The 21,248-nt window shown below is 37.3% G+C and overlaps 1 protein-coding gene across 1 annotated transcript in view; it reads left to right on the top strand.

The window, feature by feature from the left end:
• The first annotated feature begins 1,998 nt into the window (after window positions 1–1,998).
• The window catches only part of agt (O-6-alkylguanine-DNA alkyltransferase), a 39,541-nt gene continuing 20,291 nt past the window's right edge, over window positions 1,999–21,248 (top strand). The window contains exons 1-3 of the mRNA XM_083128016.1: window positions 1,999–2,260; window positions 11,605–11,783; window positions 17,419–17,561. Of these exons, the coding sequence (XP_082984142.1) occupies window positions 11,623–11,783; window positions 17,419–17,561 (304 nt within the window). The 5' untranslated portion in view covers window positions 1,999–2,260; window positions 11,605–11,622. The remainder of the gene's footprint in view (window positions 2,261–11,604; window positions 11,784–17,418; window positions 17,562–21,248) is intronic.

Genomic DNA, 21,248 nt, shown 5'->3' on the forward strand with positions numbered 1-21,248 from the left:
ATTGTTACAATAAAGAAAATATTAGTGGATTATATAAGTCTAGTAATAATCTTTCTATTTATCAAAAATTATGAAATGTGAAATATTAATAATCAAATAATAAGAACCAACTAATATAAAATAACCCAGAATAATTAACGGCACATGGATATGAGCCGTGAGGTTCATATCAACGGATTGACAAAATTTAGTTTTATTTTCGATGTAGCTTTCTTTTTCTTCCTAAAAAAAAGCTAAACTGAGAGAAACTTGCCTCAGGGCATTTATAAACATGTATAAATTTAATGGGATTTGGATTAATAAAAGCTGCAATTTTTCACGTCTACGGATAAAAAAGTGGAATAGAGAAAACATCCGCTTGTACCTTATTTCATGTTTTGCCAAAATTCATGAATAATTTCCAGAGCCAATAATTCACGCATAATTTCCGGAGCCAATAATTCGCGTGTAATTCCCGGAATTCGAGAAATTCCAAGTGAGTAGCCACCCTGATATTGTGCAGCAACTTATAAATACGTAATTCATTTTTCATATCAACAACTAACATTTTCTAACAGCACAACTGCAGTATTGATTTGTAGATAATTTTGAAAATTATATAAAGAAATGAAGATTTGTTTAGAAAATTAATATTTGGGTATTGCGGTTCTTGTGAAATTTTGTTTTTAACGATTGTATCCAATCAGTATTTTTCAGAAATGTTGTACCAAATTAAGTCTTTTTGCAACCTATTTCAGGATTTTTGGAACCTAATTTAAGGTTTTTAGAACATTTTTATAATTTTTAGAACCTATTTTAGGAACCTAAAATCACACTTTTTAGAACCTAAAAATCCGAGGTCTATAGCCTGACAAGTTAAGTCCCGATATGTGCAGATCGCTGAGGAGCACTTCCTGTTACGTCATCCTCCCCATCACTCTTCCACGTACTGGTCTGGCCTTGAGTGTACGAGTGGTGCCAACTCAGCAAAATTAAGCTAAAACAAATATGACAAACGATTTTTACTGTGTGGATTGACCGTGTCGGCTCATATCAGTTTATCAGTAGTTCGTTTGATTTAATCCGGTCTTTGAAAATGCGTGCGGTGCGCGGATCGTAAACTGTAGTATTAAGCATGCACGTTAAGGTTTATACCGAAGAGAAACTTCTGGGCGAATGACTTCATTTTCTGAATGCGACATCGAGCAGTGGCCTGGTTTTTTTTAAAGTCGAGTGGGGTGGGGGTTCTTTTGTTTATCGTACAACAATCACTACGAGAAGGCAATCTGATAACACGCTTGCCTGTGTTCTTTTTTAAAGCATTGAAATGTTCTTGCTCTTTACTCTTGGCTGCATATTTTTGAAATGCAAAACTCAAATCATGCCGGGTCCAACGAAATCCACAATCTGCTCTGGAAAGCCCCTTACAGGACAGGACAGATAAATTGTTTACAATGTCAAGCACCGCCACGGGAGTATCTAAATGGATGGTTTCTCAAGTTTTAAAAGATTTGGATTGAATTGATTTATTGTTTTAAGTCCACTTTATGTACAGTAAGGCTAATCGGGACTGGACCTACAGTTATAGTGGGATCCGAACCACTATGTGCCTCCGCGGGAATCGAACCCGGGACCCGTTGATTACAAGGCGACGACGCTACCACTGCGCCATCGGGGAGGCCAAGTTTTAAAAGAAGGAAAAGAGTCGTTAGCGAAAGGTGAGCTGAATTTCTGTACTCCGACAGGTAGAAAACAGCCCAGGAAAAAGCGAATACAAATTTCGTTGAAAATCCTCAGACCATTCCGCTCCCTCCAGGTTGCAACACTGCGAACCAACGTCGCTGCGGAGAATGGAGTGGTGCGAGATGCGCAACAGCTATTTACAGCGTCTTGTTTTTAAACTTGTCAAGTTTAAGTGCGACCGACACTATTGAAAAAAACAACCGGAAAAAGCAGTATGTACTTTTCGTAGAGAGGTTGCCAACGCTGCTTGAATGCATGCTGCTGAAATGGGTCTCCCATATCGCACAACACGTCTGCAACCTTGCGTTCTGACGTCATCAGAGACAACTTATATTTTAAGGCTAAATGCGCAAGTTGTTAGGTTATTCTAGCTAGGTTTAGTTCTCTTAGCATAAATAATAAAATCGCAGTATATGCTAATAGAACTAAACCTAACAACGTAGGTATTCCTCGTCTGACGTCAGAACACATGGTTGCAGAAGTGTTGTGCGATAAGGGAGACCCGGTTGAATGTCTACGCGGTTGAAGGAGAACTCAAGTAAGTAGCAAGATCAAATGTAAATTTCATGATTGTATTTGAAGCGTACGATTTCTGTCATGTGATAATTTCAACAAATACCATGTTTTTAACTAACTCTAAATATGTTTTTATAAGTTTTAACTACAATTAATTAGCCTAAATGACTATTAAAATTTCAATCGCCAAACGTCTGAAATTCCGTTATTTTGTTCTTTTTCACATTGGACATTGGTACTTACGTATTCTGCATTGCTAAGGATTCTTGGTAAAAATCTGATAGTCCCCGGACACCTATAACCTTTTCGTTTTGTGAATTTTTGACGTTCGTACTTACCCATCTGCTTCGCGGAACATTCTTGAAGGTGCATTCACGTTTTTTTGATGAAAGCAATTGCAATTTTTTTTTTTTTAAAAAAAGTGTTTTTGTAACTGAAGAACATACGTTTCCGCAAATGGTTTGTGGGGCTATGTGTCAATGGTTCGTGGGGCTATGCGGGAATGGTGTGTTGGGCTACGCATATTTTTTTCGAAACCAATTTTTAACTATTGTAACCTATACGTGACCCTACCTAACCTAACCTTACCGGAAATGGTTTGTGGGGCTATGCGTCAATGGTTGAATTTCCGCTATGAAACATTCCCACATGACACAAAACACCTTCCAGATGTTAGACATTGCTACAGGAACTTATTACCGTAAGTAGTTTCTTCAGTAAAAATGAAGAAATCTGTCCGGGGAATTTCAGATTAGTACCGCATTCTTGAAGGTGGGATTTTGTTTTTTTCACGAAAATAATTTCAATTTTCCACATATCGAGTAATTATTGTTCGTTCGTTTTTGGGTTGCATTACACACAATATGGCGGGCAAATCTTGACTAGCGTTGTCTATGGTCAGTGGGTGTGCAGTGTTTCCAACCTTCACCGAAAAATACCTTCTTTCGTGTTACTGATTTTGTATTTTTTTTTTGGGTTTGAAAACTCCACGAACCATGCATGGATAGCCCCACAAACCATTCATAAATAGCCCCACGAACCATGCACGGATAGCCCCATGAACCATTCTCAGATAGCCTCACGAACAATTCATAAATAGCCCCACGAACCATGCATGGCAAGGTTAGGTTAGGCAAACACAGTTAAAATTGTCATGTTCTTGCAAAACAACGGCGTGATCGGAAACACTGACCGGGGGTTACATCATCGAATGCACGCAACATTTGGTCCACGCAGTGGAAGGACATAGAGGGAACAGCTTTCGTGCATTGGAGAGACATTAATCTTCAAAAATACATGATTTACCGGCAAAATAAATTAAGTGATGGGGAAAAAACACTTCCACGACCATTCAAAAAGTGTATAGAAACTCATTTCGGTAAGTACTTTCTCCTGTAAAATTGAAGAAATACTTTTTGTGGAGATCAACATTTTACCATTCACACATATTGTTGTGTTCAACTTGCGCCATTCGGGGGACGGACTGAAAAAAAGGGACTGTCCCGACTAAATCTTATTCTGGTAGTCTTATTCTGGACCCAAGTTCCGATTGTTTAACCCTCCGTTGGTATAAGTGTGAGATTGAGGCTCACCCTGGGATATGATTGTAAGTTTTTCAGGCCTAGATAATGATATCACTTTCTGGTCTTGAGTAGCTGTAATTTGGAATATGATATGATATGATATGATATGATTTATTTCATTCCTTTGACCATTGTACAGTGGTTGTTTTCCACACATGGTATGGAACATGTCAGCACATTACAGTTAATAATTATTTTCAAATAGGTACAAGTGTGAAGATATTATACATAACATTTAAAAAACATTGATTACATTATAATTGATTCTCCTTGTTCTTGCTGTTAGATGCAAGGTTTACAGTAATTTACATACATATAATAGATAAAATTCAATACATGCTTATACATGTCCTAGGAGTTCATTTAGGATGTTACAATTTGCAATTTATTGTTAGGTACTCTTTAACAGAATAAAAACAATGATCTAATAGGTATTTTTTTACATGCTTTTTATATGAGGTAGCTGATTGTATTATTTTTATGTCACTTGGAAGGTTATTGAAACAGTGAACAGCCATGTATTTAGGTCCTTTCTCAAATAATGTGGTGTTGTGTGATGGTATTGTGAGGTTGCTGCCATTCCTTGTATAATATTTATGTGAGGAGTTGTTACATTTGAAGGAATCTAAGTCAGTTTTTACATACATCAGCAGATGAAGTATATACAAGCATGGTGAGGGTAATATGCCTAAATTTTTAAACAGTCTTCTGCAGGGTGTATTTCTCTTAGCTCCTGCTATTATTCTGACAATTTTCTTTTGCAGCACAAAAATTTTATTACTATTAGTGGAATTTCCCCAGAAGATTATACCGTATGTTAATAAAGATTGAAACATGGTGTAATATAGTATTTTCAATGTTTCTAAGTTTGATATTGTTTTTAGTGTATTAATGGCAAATATAATTTTACCTAGTTTTGCGGAAAGGTGATCTATGTGTGGGTCCCATTTTAAGCTTTCATGAATCCATACTCCCAGGATTTTGACTGTTTTAACGTGATTTACTGTCATATTATCTAATGTAACATTTGGTTCATTTATCATTTTATTCCTTGTGTGATGGAAATTGACAGCCACAGTTTTGCTGCTGTTTAATACTAAATTATTGTCAGAAAACCATTTGCTGAGTTTGATTGTTACCTGTTTGATATTAGAGTTAAGGGTTTGTTCCTTACCACCGGTGATGGCTACACTTGTATCATCTGCATAAAGAGTAGTTTTTGCTGAATTTAAATTTATTGGCAAATCATTAATATATATTAAGAAGAGTAATGGTCCAATAATAGAACCTTGTGGAACTCCACTTGATATTGTGCAGGGTTTCGAGACAAAGCTAGATTGTACACCGTCATCCTTTCTGTGGATAATCTCGACTATTTGCATACGATTGCTAAGATAGGATGTGAGCCAATCGTGTGTGATGCCTCTTATGCCATAATGTTTTATTTTTTGTAATAGTTTTTCATGGGGTACTAGGTCGAAGGCTTTTGTTAAATCTAGAAAGAGTCCCGTGCATTGTCCCGTTTTGTCTAATGTTTCTCTTATATATTCCAAATATTGAAACACAGCAGATTCAGTTGATTTCCCTTTGCGGAAGCCATGCTGAGTATTTGAAATAAGTTGTTGTTTTTCTAAAAAAGATACAATTCGATTGTTCATGGTAGCTTCTAAAATTTTCGAGAATGGGGAGAGGAGAGATATTGGTCTGTAGTTGGTTAAGTTGTTTCTATCTCCTTTCTTGTATATTGGAATTACTTTTGCTTCCTTCAGCTTTTGTGGAAAAACTCCTGTGGTGAAGGACAAATTGATTATGTGGCACAGTGGGATTACAATATATTCTTTGCATTGTTTGACAATATAAGTGGGGATTTCATCTACACTACACGACCAAGTAGGTCTGAGTTTCTGTACGATTTTTTCAACCTCCATAGTAGTTGCTGGATGCAAGTACATTGTTTTGGTGCACGTTCCTAGTTTCTTTAAGTTGTTTGTGTTGTGACTGGTACTATTGTTGGGGGTGGAGTACATTTTCGCAACATTTGCATAGTATTCATTTAATAATGTTGCAACTTCGAGAGGTTCCTTTACAGTCTCAGAGTTATGTTGTAGTGCAATATTTTCTTTTCTTTTGCTGCCTCCATGTAGCTCTGTATTTACAATTTGCCACATTGTTTTAGATTTATTTTCGGAATTTATGATGGTATTCTCATTGTGCATTTGCTTAGCCTTTTTTATTATTTTCCTATAGATTGACTTGTACTTGTGGAAATATGTTTCAAATTCAGCTGTGGCATCTTCATCTTTTCTGATTCTGCTTAGATATCTCATTCTTTCACTAGATTTAATAATTCCAGGTGTTATCCAGTGGTTCTTTTGGGTTGCTGAAGTTCTAACTTGTTTCTTGGGAAAAGCTATTTCGAAATAATAAGTGAACGTTTTTAGAAATGACTTATATGCTTCATCTGTATCATTGGACTCATGAATATCACTCCACGTTTCTTTGCTTAGTAAATAAAGAAAATAATTAATATTTTGTTTGCTGAATGATGGCCAGATGTTACTAGTTACAGGTTGTAGCATTGTGGGCTGTCGACCCACTGTACCCCCTCGAAAATTAAGTCAATTTTTTTTTATGCTCGTATTTTTAACTTCATCCACACACATTCCTGCGATATCGTCCATTGCATTTGACACATTTCTTTTTTTCCGGTCACTGAACCATCCTCCTACAACTCATGGATATACACCTCCGGCTCCCGCCCGAAGAACGCCACGATACTGAAAATGTCGATACACTCCCCAATATGCATTTGCAATGAATAACACTTACCACACTAAAAACGCATGCTCACCTTGCAAACAAAATCCCAGTACCATGTGACATGAACCGAAACATCGTCTGCAGTAAATCTCGCGCCGCCTGACGTAACACCAGGATTGCCAACCTTCAATCTCGGATATTTCCAACACGGCTCCAAGTTACAAAACACAAATAACGTAACAACATGTTCCTTCATATCACATGCAAATGGCAAGGATGAAAATGATGTCATAAATAATCCCATCAAAAAACTCTCATTACTCCGCTATAATAGATCTCCTAAAGCTAAAAACAACACAAATCGTTCGTATAGAACATAATCTTCATAAATGATACAAAAATCGTCACCTTATCACGGGGGTACGGACCGTCGACGGTACCTAGCATTGTTCTCAGTCTGCGCAGACACGTCATGGTGATGATAATCCGTGTTTTATGAGCATCACGTGTATGGGCATGTTTCACCTACATCACAAACTGTTGCACTGTGGGATCGAGCAGCCATGATTGAGGCTAGTTCTTGTAAACATACAAAATTCAAGTGGGCAAGCGGGAGATTTGAACCTTGTTAACGATGTTACATTGTGCAGTATTCGGTTGTTTAACAGAAATTCACGTTTATCCTCGAATTTTCTGAGAAAGAACAGAAGGTGTGCTTCACAGCACGAGACCCATGATTGTTGATCAGCAGATGTCGCCTCACGTCTGGTTGGTGAGAATAACAACCAACATTAGTGAACATTTCCTCTCAGGAAAGTTCATATGTCACCTTTCTCTGTGACTTTTAATACAGATGGATCAAACTGATGGGTTTAACCTGGGAGAACGCATGCGGCAACATCTTATGTGAAGAGACTTGCATTGAATATTTAGGTCTGTTGGGTTTGTTTGACATTTTTCAAAAATTAGTTTTCTTGTATTTTGTTGTTTTCTTCTTTCTTTTGTATATTTTTATTTTTAATACAATAAATAAAACTGGTGAGAGTTTTCAAAAGTTTAATGCACTTTTTAAAGAAAATATTTTGTTCTCTATTTTTGTAAAAATATAATAGACAAAGGAAACACAATTTTACAAAAGTTTAATTGCTTAATTGTTCTTGCTCATTTTTATTATTGTAAGAATACAATGTATTTATGAAACAAACACAATTTTACATAAGTTTGATGCAAAGGTTTTAGAGAAAACAAAATTATGATAAAAAGAAGGTATTTACAATTGTAGTATATTTTCTACATTTACTACTCCAGTTTTTTTAGTTTTTTTTTAATGTATCTATTTTATTTCTTTACTCCACATCCACTTCATCACCATCAAAATTGCCATTTGCACATTCCACACATTAAAAAACTGTATTCACGGCAGACATAGAGTGAACAGTGAATGCATTTTCTTTATTTTTCTGATTCACATTCTTCGTCGCCAAAGAGGTGTCATCTTACGCTTTCAAATTGCCTTCCAAGCTCTTTATCACATTGCTCCTCCTATGAATTCGATCCTCTTTTTCTGGGAAAATTCAATAAAGATCTATTCTCAAGTCTATAACACGAGAATGCATGCTCGGTCAATAGCACCGCAAATGAAACTGAACTATGCCTTTTCAATGGTAGAACGCCACTGTTAAGGTTCTTGGCTGGCCAGCATGTCTCCCACATGTCCAGCATAGAGAAGGTGGGGAGAAAGAGCAAAGCCAACACGTTTGCGCAAGCAAAGAAAGTAATTTGCAGGCAAATCCTCGCCATGCTCGTTCTCCCGGGTTAGTCATACTTGCAAGTAGTGTTTCCTTTGTTTTTTGGTAGAAAGGTGCTGATACTGCCGAATGTTTGAGGATAAAAATCAACATTGAAAGATAAATTCAACTCGATAATTCTACATTTGTACTTGATTATTTGTATTTTGTTCGTTAACACAAACTGTTATTGTTTTCCAATCACAAATATCTAAACTTTGATGCAATTAAAAACAATAATAATTTCTATATTAATTCATTTTGTTATTTACATTGAGTATGACCACTTTTTGTGGAATGCCCCACATTGATAATTAAGGTTCACAGAACAATTATTTTGCGTTACCATTAACAAAAAAAGAAATGAAGTTGATTAAAAAAAATATATATGTGTGTTGATCTAGCATACTGGGTGGTTCAGATTATGCATAAAAAACATAGTTCGGGTTAAGGGTTAAAATATCATCCCAATTGTTCCAACACCTGATCATGTAATATCTGGTCTCGGGCACAAAACTGCCTTCAAGCCTTGTATGAAAATTGGGCAGTACTCTGTGTTGGACATGATTGTAAAGCAATAATGGTTGCTTGTTGCAAAGCGCTGGAGCTACTTTTCAAATGTTAAGTTATGTGGCAAACTTACATCTTTTACTTACATGATGCTATTGAGTTAATCATTTGCAATATCCCAAGTTAATTATGGAGGTGAAATCATAAACGTAAGATTTACTATTGTATTCATTCTTGGTTTTGGACTTTTAACCACTGTGTTATTTTTAAAAAAATATCAACGTTTCGGAGGCTGAATCTGCCTCCATCTTCAGGGTAGCGTGTAGTCTGTTAAATCATATGGTGTCTATAATTGGTTGCCTTGGAGGATTATTCTCGGTGGCCTAGGCTCCACCTCGTCTGTCTGTCACAAGGACCTCTATATACATGAAGTTGCCAGGGAGGAATATCAGTGGCCCAGGCTCCACTTCATCAAGTGGCCACATCAAGGCCTATTTTTGTATGTAGGTTGCCAGGGAGGATTATTTTGCGGTGGCCCAGGCTCCACCTTGTCAAAGGATTGATGCAGTAGGATATCAACCCCCCAAAAATGAAAAAAAAACTCCTTTGTGCCGCTTATGTGCTACTGTCAGGCCCTGAATGGTTGTGGACATACAGTTCTCCCAGTGTGTGTGCTACACTGATCATCGTTTGTATGCTGACTGGCCAAAGCAGGGTTGGAGATGTATCTGTAAAGGACGTAAAGGAATGGATAATAAACCTTTTTGAGCAAGGCGTCATCTCCAGGAAGTTATCAACTCACGGCACCTAGCAACCTGTTGAGTGAGATCAGTCAAGGCAAAATGGATAATAAACCTTTTCCTGCTCCCACAAAAATAGGCAATAATTAGGCTGGAGAGTTCAATGAACTAACCGATCTCTAACTACACACTGGTAATGATCAGGCTGAAAAGTTCATACGAACTAACCAATCACTGATGCACTTCTGTTTAGTTTAAAGGATGTAAAGGAGGGTTGGTGTGCAATGTACGAGGGGGTGCTGAAAAGTTCGTAGCCCAACCCAGAAGGAGTGCACGTGGAATGATGAAATTGTACAGTTATTCTACATACTCCCCCCGAAGTTCAATACACTTCCTTGCACGGTGCTCCAATTTTTGCAGACCAGTGAAAAAAAATTGTGAAGGCTGATCCACACACCACTGTTCCATAGCACTAATCACCTCCTTATCAGATCCAAAATGGCGTCCTTTCAAGTGTTGTTTGAGTTTGGGGAATAGGAAATAGTCTGATGGAGCTAGATCTGGGGAATAAGGGGGATGATCTAGACATTGAAACCCTAGATCATGCAATGTCAGTTGTGTTTGCAGTGCTCGATGGACAGGGGTATTGTCCTGCAGGAACAGAATTCCTTTTTTCATTTTTCGGCGGCGTTGCACTTTCAATTTGTCTTCCAATTTTGTGAGTAATGCAGAGTAATACTCTGCATTAAATGTCTGACCCTTGGGCAGGTAGTCTATGAGTAGGACTCCATCCTTATCCCAGAAGAATGTTGCAAACACTTTCCCACCCGACATCTGCCTCTTGAATTTCTTGGGGCGAGGGGAACCTGAGTGCCGCCACTCCATTGACTGTTGTTTAGTTTCAGGATCGTAGTGGTACAACCATGTTTCATCCATGGTTAATATTCGTGACAGAAATTGGTCGGCATTACGTTCAAAATGGGCAATGACTTCCCTTCATGTCCTCACTCTTTCACGCTTTTGATCTGATGACAGATTTTTGGGAACCCATTTTCCCGAGAGCTTGCGCATGTCCAAGTCATTATGAATTATGGTACCAACGTGTTCCAGAGAAATTCCCATAAACTCTGCCACGCGTTTTGCTGAGATTCTGCGATTTTCAAGAAAAAGGTCATTAATTTCATCCACGATTTTGGGGACAGTCACTGTTTTTGGTCTTCCTGCATGTGGAGCATCATCTGTTGCAAAATCGCCACGTTTAAACTATGCCACCCACTTCTTCACCACTGCATATGATGGAGGAGAGTCCCATAGTGTTCCACTGATTTCCTCATGAATTTGCTTCGGCGACTTTCCTTGGTGAAACAAAAATTTGATGACAGCTCTGATCTCAATGTTTGTTAAATTCGCTGGCTGGGCACACATGATCATTTCAGGGGCCTGAAAAGCACATTAACAATTCCGTTATTAATATGAAAATTTGCAAGTGTACATACCAAGATATGTTCTTTAAAACTGTAAAGTTTCATCATTCCACGTGCACTCCTTCTGGGTTGGGCTACGAACTTTTCAGCACCCCCTCGTATATGAATAATCTATAGAGACTGTGCGTGAGATCTTAGGAGATAGTGTCCGAATTGTATACTCTGGTCCCATTGTTGTTTATAATTTTTTTTAGTTTGTATTTTTGTACAATTATATGATTTAGCAGACTACACTCTACCCTGAAGACGGAGGCAGATTCAGACTCCGAAACGTTGGTAAATTTTTAAAAATAACACAGTGGTTAAAAGTCCAAAACCAAGAATGAATAAATCACCACTGATTAGCTACAAAGAAGTATTACTATTGTATGTTGGAATTTTACCTGAGATGGAATGTTGGTTGATTGTGAAAATGTTTCATTCTTGCATGTGGTAATTTCAAAGTTGCAACAATTGTTTAATACTGATCATTTAAATTTTGTTACTTTGCTTATGTTTGTAGAGAAATCGTTATTGAACCATGCCACAGAAAGGCAAGAAGGATTTCAAACAACATGCAACACAAAGGTATAATCTATCCACACCAATTGGAGAGATGTTTATCATCAGCTGCTGCGATGGACTTCATTCAGTGTCTCAGATTGATGATATTGTAGATAAAACGTTTAATCCATTGAAAGGGTAAGTAATCTTGAGTAAATTGTAATTCAATTTTGGTGACAATATAGTCTGTTTTTTTTTTTTATGTGAAATATAATTTCTTCACGTCAGTAGGTCAGGTCAGTACTTTGATTGTCTAAATATTTCTGAAATTGAAATTGTCATGAAAATCTCAATATGCTGACCAAGGCAGAAATTTATTTTATTATAAAACATAAACTAAACGTAACATTTCAACCTTCTAGCAAGTTCTTCTGCACCAAGTACAAATGTAACAAGGTACAAAAAAGGAGGATATATGTACACAAAGATTACTCCCCTCCAGACTATAAGAAAGTTGTTCTGGAACATTCTAGACATTCTAGGTTGAAACGTTACGTTTAGTCTATGTTTTATAATAAAATAAATTTCTGCATTGGTCAGCATATTGAGATTTTCATATCGTGGAAACAAGGCTTATAGGTGTTATATGTTGAAATTGTCATGTAGTTGTATGTAGTTTTTTGTAGCAAAAATGCAATTCCTACAGATGAAATTTTCTAGAGTGAATGTTTTAAAGCAAGTGAAATAGTTGCAATTTAATGGTTCTATCATCTTTAATTTTTCTTAATGTTTTAATTTGCTATAACAAGTACTTGCATCAGTTAAAGTAACCGGATTGGTATATAAATTCAAAATGATATTAGCTCACCCTTAAAAATAAACTGAATTATAAAAAATAGAGCCAGCTGTGGTCTAATCAGTAGGGCATCTGACTTCCACATGGGAGACTGGGGTTTGATTCCTGGAGTGGTCCGGCCTTATTCCATCATTAAAAAAAGTGGCTCCGGTGCTCATCCAGCCTCCAATGAATGAGTACATGGGGAATAAAGCTGGCCAGAGAATGGTGCTTATCACATCACCTCCAAAGTGACTGAGATGAAGAATGTGTGGGACTCTACCCCCACATTCCCTGAATGTACCTTCATGGCACTGTGCTACAAACCTTCATATAAATAGGTATGTAGACAAATTTTATTTTTACCCATGTTTTATACTTTTGATCCTAAATTGATTTTGTGTTTCTTATTTTGCTCTTGAAGCTGGGAACCATGTTGCCATATTTGGCATCTACATCCAACATTTTAGTTAAGCCTTGTTTGTTTCCATGTTAATAAAACAATCAAATGCTGACGAAGGCATTTTTTTGTAGAAAAATTATACACTAATACGCAACATTGCCACCCTCTAAAAGTGTCTTCTTCAGACAAAGATTCACATAATTACTTTGTTTGAAGAAGACCCTGTTAGAGGGTGGAAATGTAATGTTTTAGTGTATCATTTATTCTGCAAAAAAAATTGCCTTGGTCAGCATTTGATTGTTTTATCAACGTTTTAGCCATCCCCCGTGGTGGAGTAGTTAGCACATTGCACTACGACACCAGGGATCCGGGGTTCGAATCCTGGCCTGAGCATGGATGTTTGTGACTGTCCAATCATCAATTTCGTCATATCATCACTCATCCCCATCTTCGCAAATTAGCCAAAGTGGCACAAAAGCGAAGTAAAATAAAGCAAATCAATCAATATCCAACATTTTACAATTTCACTAATTTGATTATTATGTGTGCAGTTAATGAATTATCATAAATTAGGGATGGGCGGATATGAAATTTTGGCCGATACCGATAAAGTACCGATATAAAATTTAGCGATACCGATAACCGATATTCTACCGATCCGATATAAAATTAGAAATGGTCCTTGAAGAACCTGAAAGGTTCATTGACCTCCTTAATATATGTGTGCTTCAAGTTGACTGCAGTGCAAAAGGAGTTGCATATTTAGACATATCCTTTTTTAGAAAGTAGGGCACGGATATTATCCATAAAAATTACAACAAAATGGCAGAATTTTGCACTAAATTATCATATATTTATCGATATATCGGATCGGTAAAATAATCGGTAATTTTACCAATAAACCGATACACCGATATGCCTATATCGGCCGATACTGATAGAGTACCGATTAATCGGTCCCATCCCTATCATAAATTAATGAAAAGATCCATGGATTGAATTACACACTCAACCACAGGATCATTTAATTATTTTCATCAAATGGCCGCTATTAGCCAAAACTGACACAAAGCAATGCTAAATATAAAAAATACAGCAATTTGTGATTTTTTTATGTATATCTTAGAATACCAGAAGGCTTCTGGGGCAAATGACATTACTTTTTAGCCAAAAAAACATCACTAAAAATAAGACACTCCAATTGGTCCTTTGCTTTTGACTCCTTCCCATAACCTCATTCTTTATTGCAATTTGTGATTGCAGATTATGTGTAATATTATGGGCGTCAACATGGCATAGAAGCTAGAATCAGAGGCGCAACCGTAATTTTTTGTCGGGGGATGGGGGTGGGGGGGGGAAGTACCAGGATAAACATAACATTAATAATAATAATGACATTATTATAATATATATAATATATAGTGGTAGTAGTAGTATCAAAGACATTATCATTCTCATAAGTTATGCAAAGAGAGGGTAGAAGTCTGTGCTAGAGCATTTGTTTGGAACAAACAATTTAAAATGTATCACATTAAATTTCACATTAACTAATAAAGTAAAACAAACACCAAACTGTATTTTTGAGGCAGAAAATGAATGATAAATGCATTCTGAAGATAATAATTATTTTTGTACATATAACATGTATGTTTTACACATATGCAACATGGAGCGACATAAAATAAGAAAATACGTATGCAACATGCTAACACTAAATTGTGTAGGATGTAATTAAAGTTTATTCAATACATAGGTACTGTATATACAACACACATTATTTAAAAAATATATTACAGAAAAGAATTACATTGCAAGAGAAGCAAGCAAGATCCATTTTTTCCAAACTGAAAACAATATTGATTTAATGGGCACCATGGCCAACTCCCACTGCTCCCAAGCTACAGCTCTGAACATGACGAGTCTAAAAAAAGCAGGCATTGCGAGCGAAGTGAGCAAGAAAAGTTTACGAAATGTATTTTTATTTGCAAAAAATTTGAAATCGAGGGTGGCAATTGCTCCTCTGTGCCCCCCAATTTGCAGGTGCCCTTGACCTTCAATGTCTGCTCATAATAGGGCATGATAGGGCACAACTAATATTACAGGTCGCCAAGGCATTCTCGCTTTCACAACTTTTTTTCTCTTAGATCATTCAGCGCCCATGGCCGACTCCCACCGCCCCCTTGTTACTGCTTTGAACTTGACGATACTGAGAGAAGCAGGTACTGCGAGCAATAAATTTTTACGAAATTATTTTTATTTCCATAAAATTTTAAATCGAGGGGGGTAATTGCTTCTATGTGCACCCCGTGCAGGTGCCCTTGGCCGTCAACGTTTACCCCCCTAGAATTGACTTCCCTCGAAGGTTGCACCACTGATTAGAATGAGTGGAAGAAGAGTAATTATTATTTTTAAAAGTGAAATATTATTTACATTAAATGTGTTTTTTTTTTTGTACAGTAATGAAATATATTTTATTTAATCTTCATAAAATCATTAGTTTTGTGTACAATAAAATAATGTGTGAAGGCTGGGTATGGTGATCTGGAGGCCAGAGAATATACGTTTTTAATGAAATCCCAATTCTTCCTTTAAAATGCCTAAGCCTCACATCAGGTTAAGTTTGCAGCAACTTTTCGCATATATAGACCCAAACGTGCACGCTGAATATAGTTCCACTGAGATGGATTCTATTCCGACATAAATGCATACTTACAACAAAATAGTTATTTAATTTGTAATATATAATCAAAATAATACACACATTAGCAGGTATGGACTTGATCGGTTGTGATCACTGAGCAGACAAACTTGGAATTCCAAATTCACCAACTGCACAGTCTATTTCGCGGAAAGAACACTGAAGCTCAATAGCGAGTTGAGGTGTACTGGAGTACATTGCAGGGTGCATGGAATCAGTGTTACCAGTGTTGCACACCTCAATATTTTAACCTGATGTTAATCGTTCTATTCAGCGTTGAGAATGGCTGAATCGAGGTCTCCTGTTCAGCATGTGGTTTTGTCCGACTGTTATTTTGAGCATCATCCGAAGGGAAAAGCTCTTCAAACTCAATGTATACTCCTCCTTACGGCAACAAGATCAAAATGAAACAGGGTGATGAAAATAACCAGTGCTGACAGGTATCAGTGTACATTCCATTTATGCTATGAAGAGTTTTTCTTTTACTTGTAATATGGTAACACCAGGCAAGAAGAGATCTCTTGCTATTCACGAATGGTGGTGTTTAATGATTTATCCATGCGACTGATACGGAATAATGTGCATGAGCATGAGGTTTATCATTACCGCAAAAAACTTTCAATTGTCCCAGCCAAGTGAAAGTGATTTCCTGTCAATGTGTGCAAGAACTCTGTGTCTTGGGTGTTGAATGATTTGAGGTTTGAGTTTAGGAGGAGGAAATGATTGTTTGTTGTTTGGCGATACAAGAATTCCTTGGTATTTAAAAGATATCGCCTTGAGAGGAAACATGTTTATTATTTGGACGAGATACCACCGTGCAAAACCACCGCCAGGCTTTCATTGAAGAGCTGAGCACTGGGTTGAAGCAACCGACTGGAAAGGGGGAGGCGGCTTATTGTTTCACACATTGGCAGTAATGAATGATTTGTTGAAGATGTGTGTTTACTGTTCCGTATAAAGAAAGGGAATGACAGTTATCACTAAGAAATGGACAGACCAAGATTTGAATCCTGGTTTAGTGAAATGATTCATAAATTGAAACCAAACAGAGTGATTAGAACAGACTGTACATTACATTGTATTTATCACCAATAACAAATCATGCTTATTTTTTTTGTTGGTATAAACTTGAAGTGCATATGTCTTATGTATTGCGAACGAAGCAACGAAGTTTTTCATAAATTTCTTTTTTTCTAAACTGAAAACAATAACACCATCAAATTCAAGAGGAGCCTGTCATTTACATATACTTTTTTATTTGCATGCTGGACACACATACACATGCCCTCATGTTTTGAAGATATTTCGTGAATTATATTAAGCAGCGACTCATTATTATATAATTTATGCACATAAAGTCCTTTAAAAATTATATGGTTCAGGAAACAAAAAGAAGCAAAAATACATTCTGCTTGACATGCATGGGTGGGTTTTGATGTGTTGTGCGGTTGGCAATACTGCAGATTTTCTCATTGTCTGTGATATGAACAGCTCGGCAGTTGAGTCAAAACTTGTACGGAAGATTTTGAATGCCTTTGTCACGCAGATTAATACATAAAACATGCTGCAAAGTTAACCTCTCGTGGCGCTTAGTTATAGCTGGGATATAATTAAATTGCTCAGTAAATAAAGTCAGTATTTGGTCAATGTGAAACATTTTAAATAATGGAGAATTTTTATATTTTTCTGTTTTGGATGTACTGTATGTCAATAATTGTCTTGACTGTAAATTGCATTTCATAATAGATTGAATGTATTGAGGAAATTCACATTGTCTAACGTAGTCACTACTATTGGGGGACATCAATTAAAATTCTGTTTCATTCAAACATTAGCATAAAATAATGTATCTTTTCTCAGTGTACAGTATGTTAAGAAAACTCCTTCTTTTTGACAGATGTGAAGTTAGTCTGAAAAACGATCCTGGCTCTGTACATCCCCCTGCAAGGGAGTGCATTAACTGGCTAAGAGGCTACTTTGAAAATCCCTCCTCTGTGTCTGTCAAAAACATGCCAAGGATTTGTGTTGCAGAGGAAGATGGTAAGTTAAAGGGCCATTGCAACATGGTGCAGGGTGATCTACTGTACAAGGGTCAATATTTATATTTTGAGCCTTGGAAACACTGATTGAAGTTAGGCGCGATTTGACGTTTGCACGGAATCATCTGGCATTATTGACCATAACGTACTTCAAATGTTTTGTCAATAGCTTCATTTGTGTTGTTTATGTTGCCTTGGAGATTGCGCGACAACAATAAAATGGAATTAACTCGTGAACATTTTCGTGCAATGATTTTTTACGATTTTCGACATGGATTATCAAGACAAGAGTGCATCGATCAACTTACTTCCACATTTGGCGATGAAGCCCCATCCTTTGCCACTGTGAAACGCTGGTATAACGAATTTAATCGTGGCCGCCATTCGCGAAGGTCGTCCAAAATCAGTTGTTGTTCAAGAAAACATTGATGCTGTGCAAAACCTAATACTGCAAGATCGTCATGTGACATACTGTGAGATTGAGGCAACCGTAGGCATTAGTTCCACCAGCATATATAAAATATTACATGATCATTTAGCTGTGAGAAAGGTATGTTCTCGTTGGATCCCACACAATTTGACAAAAACTCAAAAAGACGCTCGCGTCAATTGGTGCAAACAAATGCTCAATAAATACAATCGTGGTGCTTCAAAAGACGTATATAAGATTGTAACAGGTGACGAATCATGGATATATGCATATGAGCCGGAACGTAAACAGCAGTCGACTGTATGGGTGTTTCAAGATGAACCCAATCCAACAAAAGTTGTTCGTGCTCGAAGCAAATCAAAACAAATGGTCGCCTGTTTTTTCGGGAAAACTGGTCATGTGGCAACTGTGCCTTTAGAGGAACGTAGAACGGTCAACTCTGAATGGTACACAACAATTTGTTTGCCAGAGGTCTTCGGTCAAATACGGAAAACAAACAAATGCCGTTGGATCATTCTTCATCAAGACAATGCCAGCTGTCACACATCTCATCTAACAACTGACTTTATGAACAGTCAAAAAATCGAATTGATGGGTCATCCGCCATACAGTCCTGATTTGGCACCCAATGACTTCTTGTTCCCGGATGTCAAGAATAAATTGCGTGGACAACGATTTTCGTCAGTGGAAGATGCCGTTGATGCGTTCAAAAACCATATTATGGAGGTGTCTCAAGAAGATTGGAAAAACTGCTTTGACAAATGGTTCGAACGAATGCAAAAGTGTATTGACCATAAAGGAGAATACTTCAAAAAACAATATAGCAGTTTTCAATGCCAAATTCCTGTTTTTTCATTGTTAGGCTCAAAATATAAATAGTGACCCTCGTACTGGATGATAATTTATTCTGGTAATGACAGATTCACTGCTGTGTGGAAATGGTTGTAGCAGTGGTGTTTTTTCGCTACACTTTGAGGTCTGCCATCAATAAATGTGAGACCCAATGGATCCTATCTCAAGTATTGTTTCAGTTGTATCCACAGTGACTCATCTGTATTTAATGATATTGTCAACTCTTTCCATGTTGCAAGAATTTCCTCTTTAACAAGGAAATCAATCACAGCACGTGGTCGAAACAAAACATCACTGTCAGCCATTTTGAAACAACTTCCTGTGCTCACACAATTGAAGCTAATGACGTTACACTACCTCAACGCGTTCAGTAAAGTCTGTATATTGCAATGATTTACTTTGTTTGCATGTACGGATGCATTCTGATTGTTGCTCATTACTTTTATATGCCCGTTGTATTTAGAAATTTGGTACTCACAGGAGATGTACTATGTAGAAATTTCATAAAAAAGTGCAGGCTCAACCAGGACTTGAACCAGTGTGTCTGGCATACTACCGTAACCATGTTATCAAATTTGAAAGGCAAAAATGTTATAAATTACCACAGCTTCAAATTTTTAGGGAGGTGGAGGGGCTGGCAATCAAATAATTTGGAATGCACTAAACTGCGTTTGGTACAATGTTTTCCGTTCTTGCCAATCATTGGCTTTTCTAGCAGAAAGCTTGCACCGTTGCCCCTGCAGACAAAGTGAACTCCACGTTGGGGGAAGCCGAGGCCAGGCTGCAATTAAAATATGCATATTAAGATACCACCACACTAACCAACACCACGCTTATAAAAACAAGCTTCTTCAACAAGACACAAACAAAACATGTGGGAGTTTGACTACAACGTGTCAACAGCACCTCTCTTCTGGCTTCCATTCATTCCTCGTTGCCTAGCAGATGATTTTTTCCTTGTTTCTCATTTGCACAGAAACTGCCAAGCAATTGCTAGCATGGAAGACATGACAGGTTAGTGTCTTTGAAAGTGAAAAATAATTTTGCATGGAAACGGTGCAACTGAGTTTCATAAGAAATTGCTGATCTCTAAAATTATCTGATAGTTATGTGCATCGTATCATGCCGCAGACGTGAATCGAACCTAGGACCCAGGCATCATAAATAAATAAGCTAATCACGTTATAAAAAGGGTCCGGCTGAAGCATTGAAAAAGAGCTTCTTAAAAGCACCACGTATAAAGTCTTAGAGGGGGGATTGTTGATGGGCTATGACAGCCTTTAGCCACTCGCTTGCTAGGCGAGAGCAACGTTGTAACTCAAACTGCAAGGGGACTAGCCCTGTAAAGAAGAACACACGGACATATATTTAAAAACACTACCTTTGACTGAACAGGCAGGGGAAGGAAAGATAAGGAATGTTCATTACCTGGAGTTCTACGGCGATCTCTTCTCCGCTGGTCCTTCCTACTCTGTAAGAAAACGGACGAGGGAGCAACTCCGGGCTCCAAACTCTGTACTTTCGTAGACCGATATTCCAAACGATAACTTTAACTTCCGATCGTTCGTTTGCTCCTTTTTCTAAACTTATGATGCCTGTGGAGCTCTCTCGCGATAACCGGATTCAACGGAAACTGAAAACAACTAGAGTTCTTTCGTAACTACTTCATCTGACGGAAAACGGAAGACAACTAAGACTGATATTTTCTCATGCGACCTATTCAAATGAAATTCGAACTATCGGCTGTTACGACGGTTGACTCGATCGCATCCTTTGGCAACGGCAATTCTGAGGAAGAACGCTGATTCCTGATTTCATTTCTCTAATGCCATGTCAGCGGAGTTGGAAAAACTCCGCTGAAGGACGCTGTCGCGGTGAGCTTTTAAGAAGCTCTTTTTTCAATGCTTCAGCGGGACCCTTTTTATAACATGATTAGCTTATTTATTTATGATGCCCGGGTCCTAGGTTCGATTTACGTCTGCGGCGTGATACGGCACATATTTCTAATAAATAATATAAACAATACTTATTTTAACAACATGAGAAACTGTTGTAATGTGTTTATAACAGTTATGAGCCTGAAAACAGGTAGGAGAGAGAGTCTTTGCCTTCAAATTTTTACTTCTCTCTTTTAAAAGTTGTTTGAAATTTTCCTCCACTGTAGAAATTTTCTTCTGAGTACAGACTTTAGATTGCAAGTTACTTGGAATGAACTTAACAAGGGTGATTAAAAACTAAAACTATATTCTGCTCAGTTTCTTTGATTGTTGAGACAGTTGTGTTTCTGAGGGAAGGTTAGTTGAAGATTTTCATGAAATAATCACTAGTTTGCACATCTTCCAATTTGAAAGCATCTATTTCACTACCTTAAAATCTGGAACCTATAAAGAAAAATGGTTATAGGTC

This window comes from Lepisma saccharinum, chromosome 9 (genome assembly GCF_977018435.1).
Source record: "Lepisma saccharinum chromosome 9, izLepSacc3.1, whole genome shotgun sequence".
Classification (NCBI taxonomy): domain Eukaryota; kingdom Metazoa; phylum Arthropoda; class Insecta; order Zygentoma; family Lepismatidae; genus Lepisma; species Lepisma saccharinum.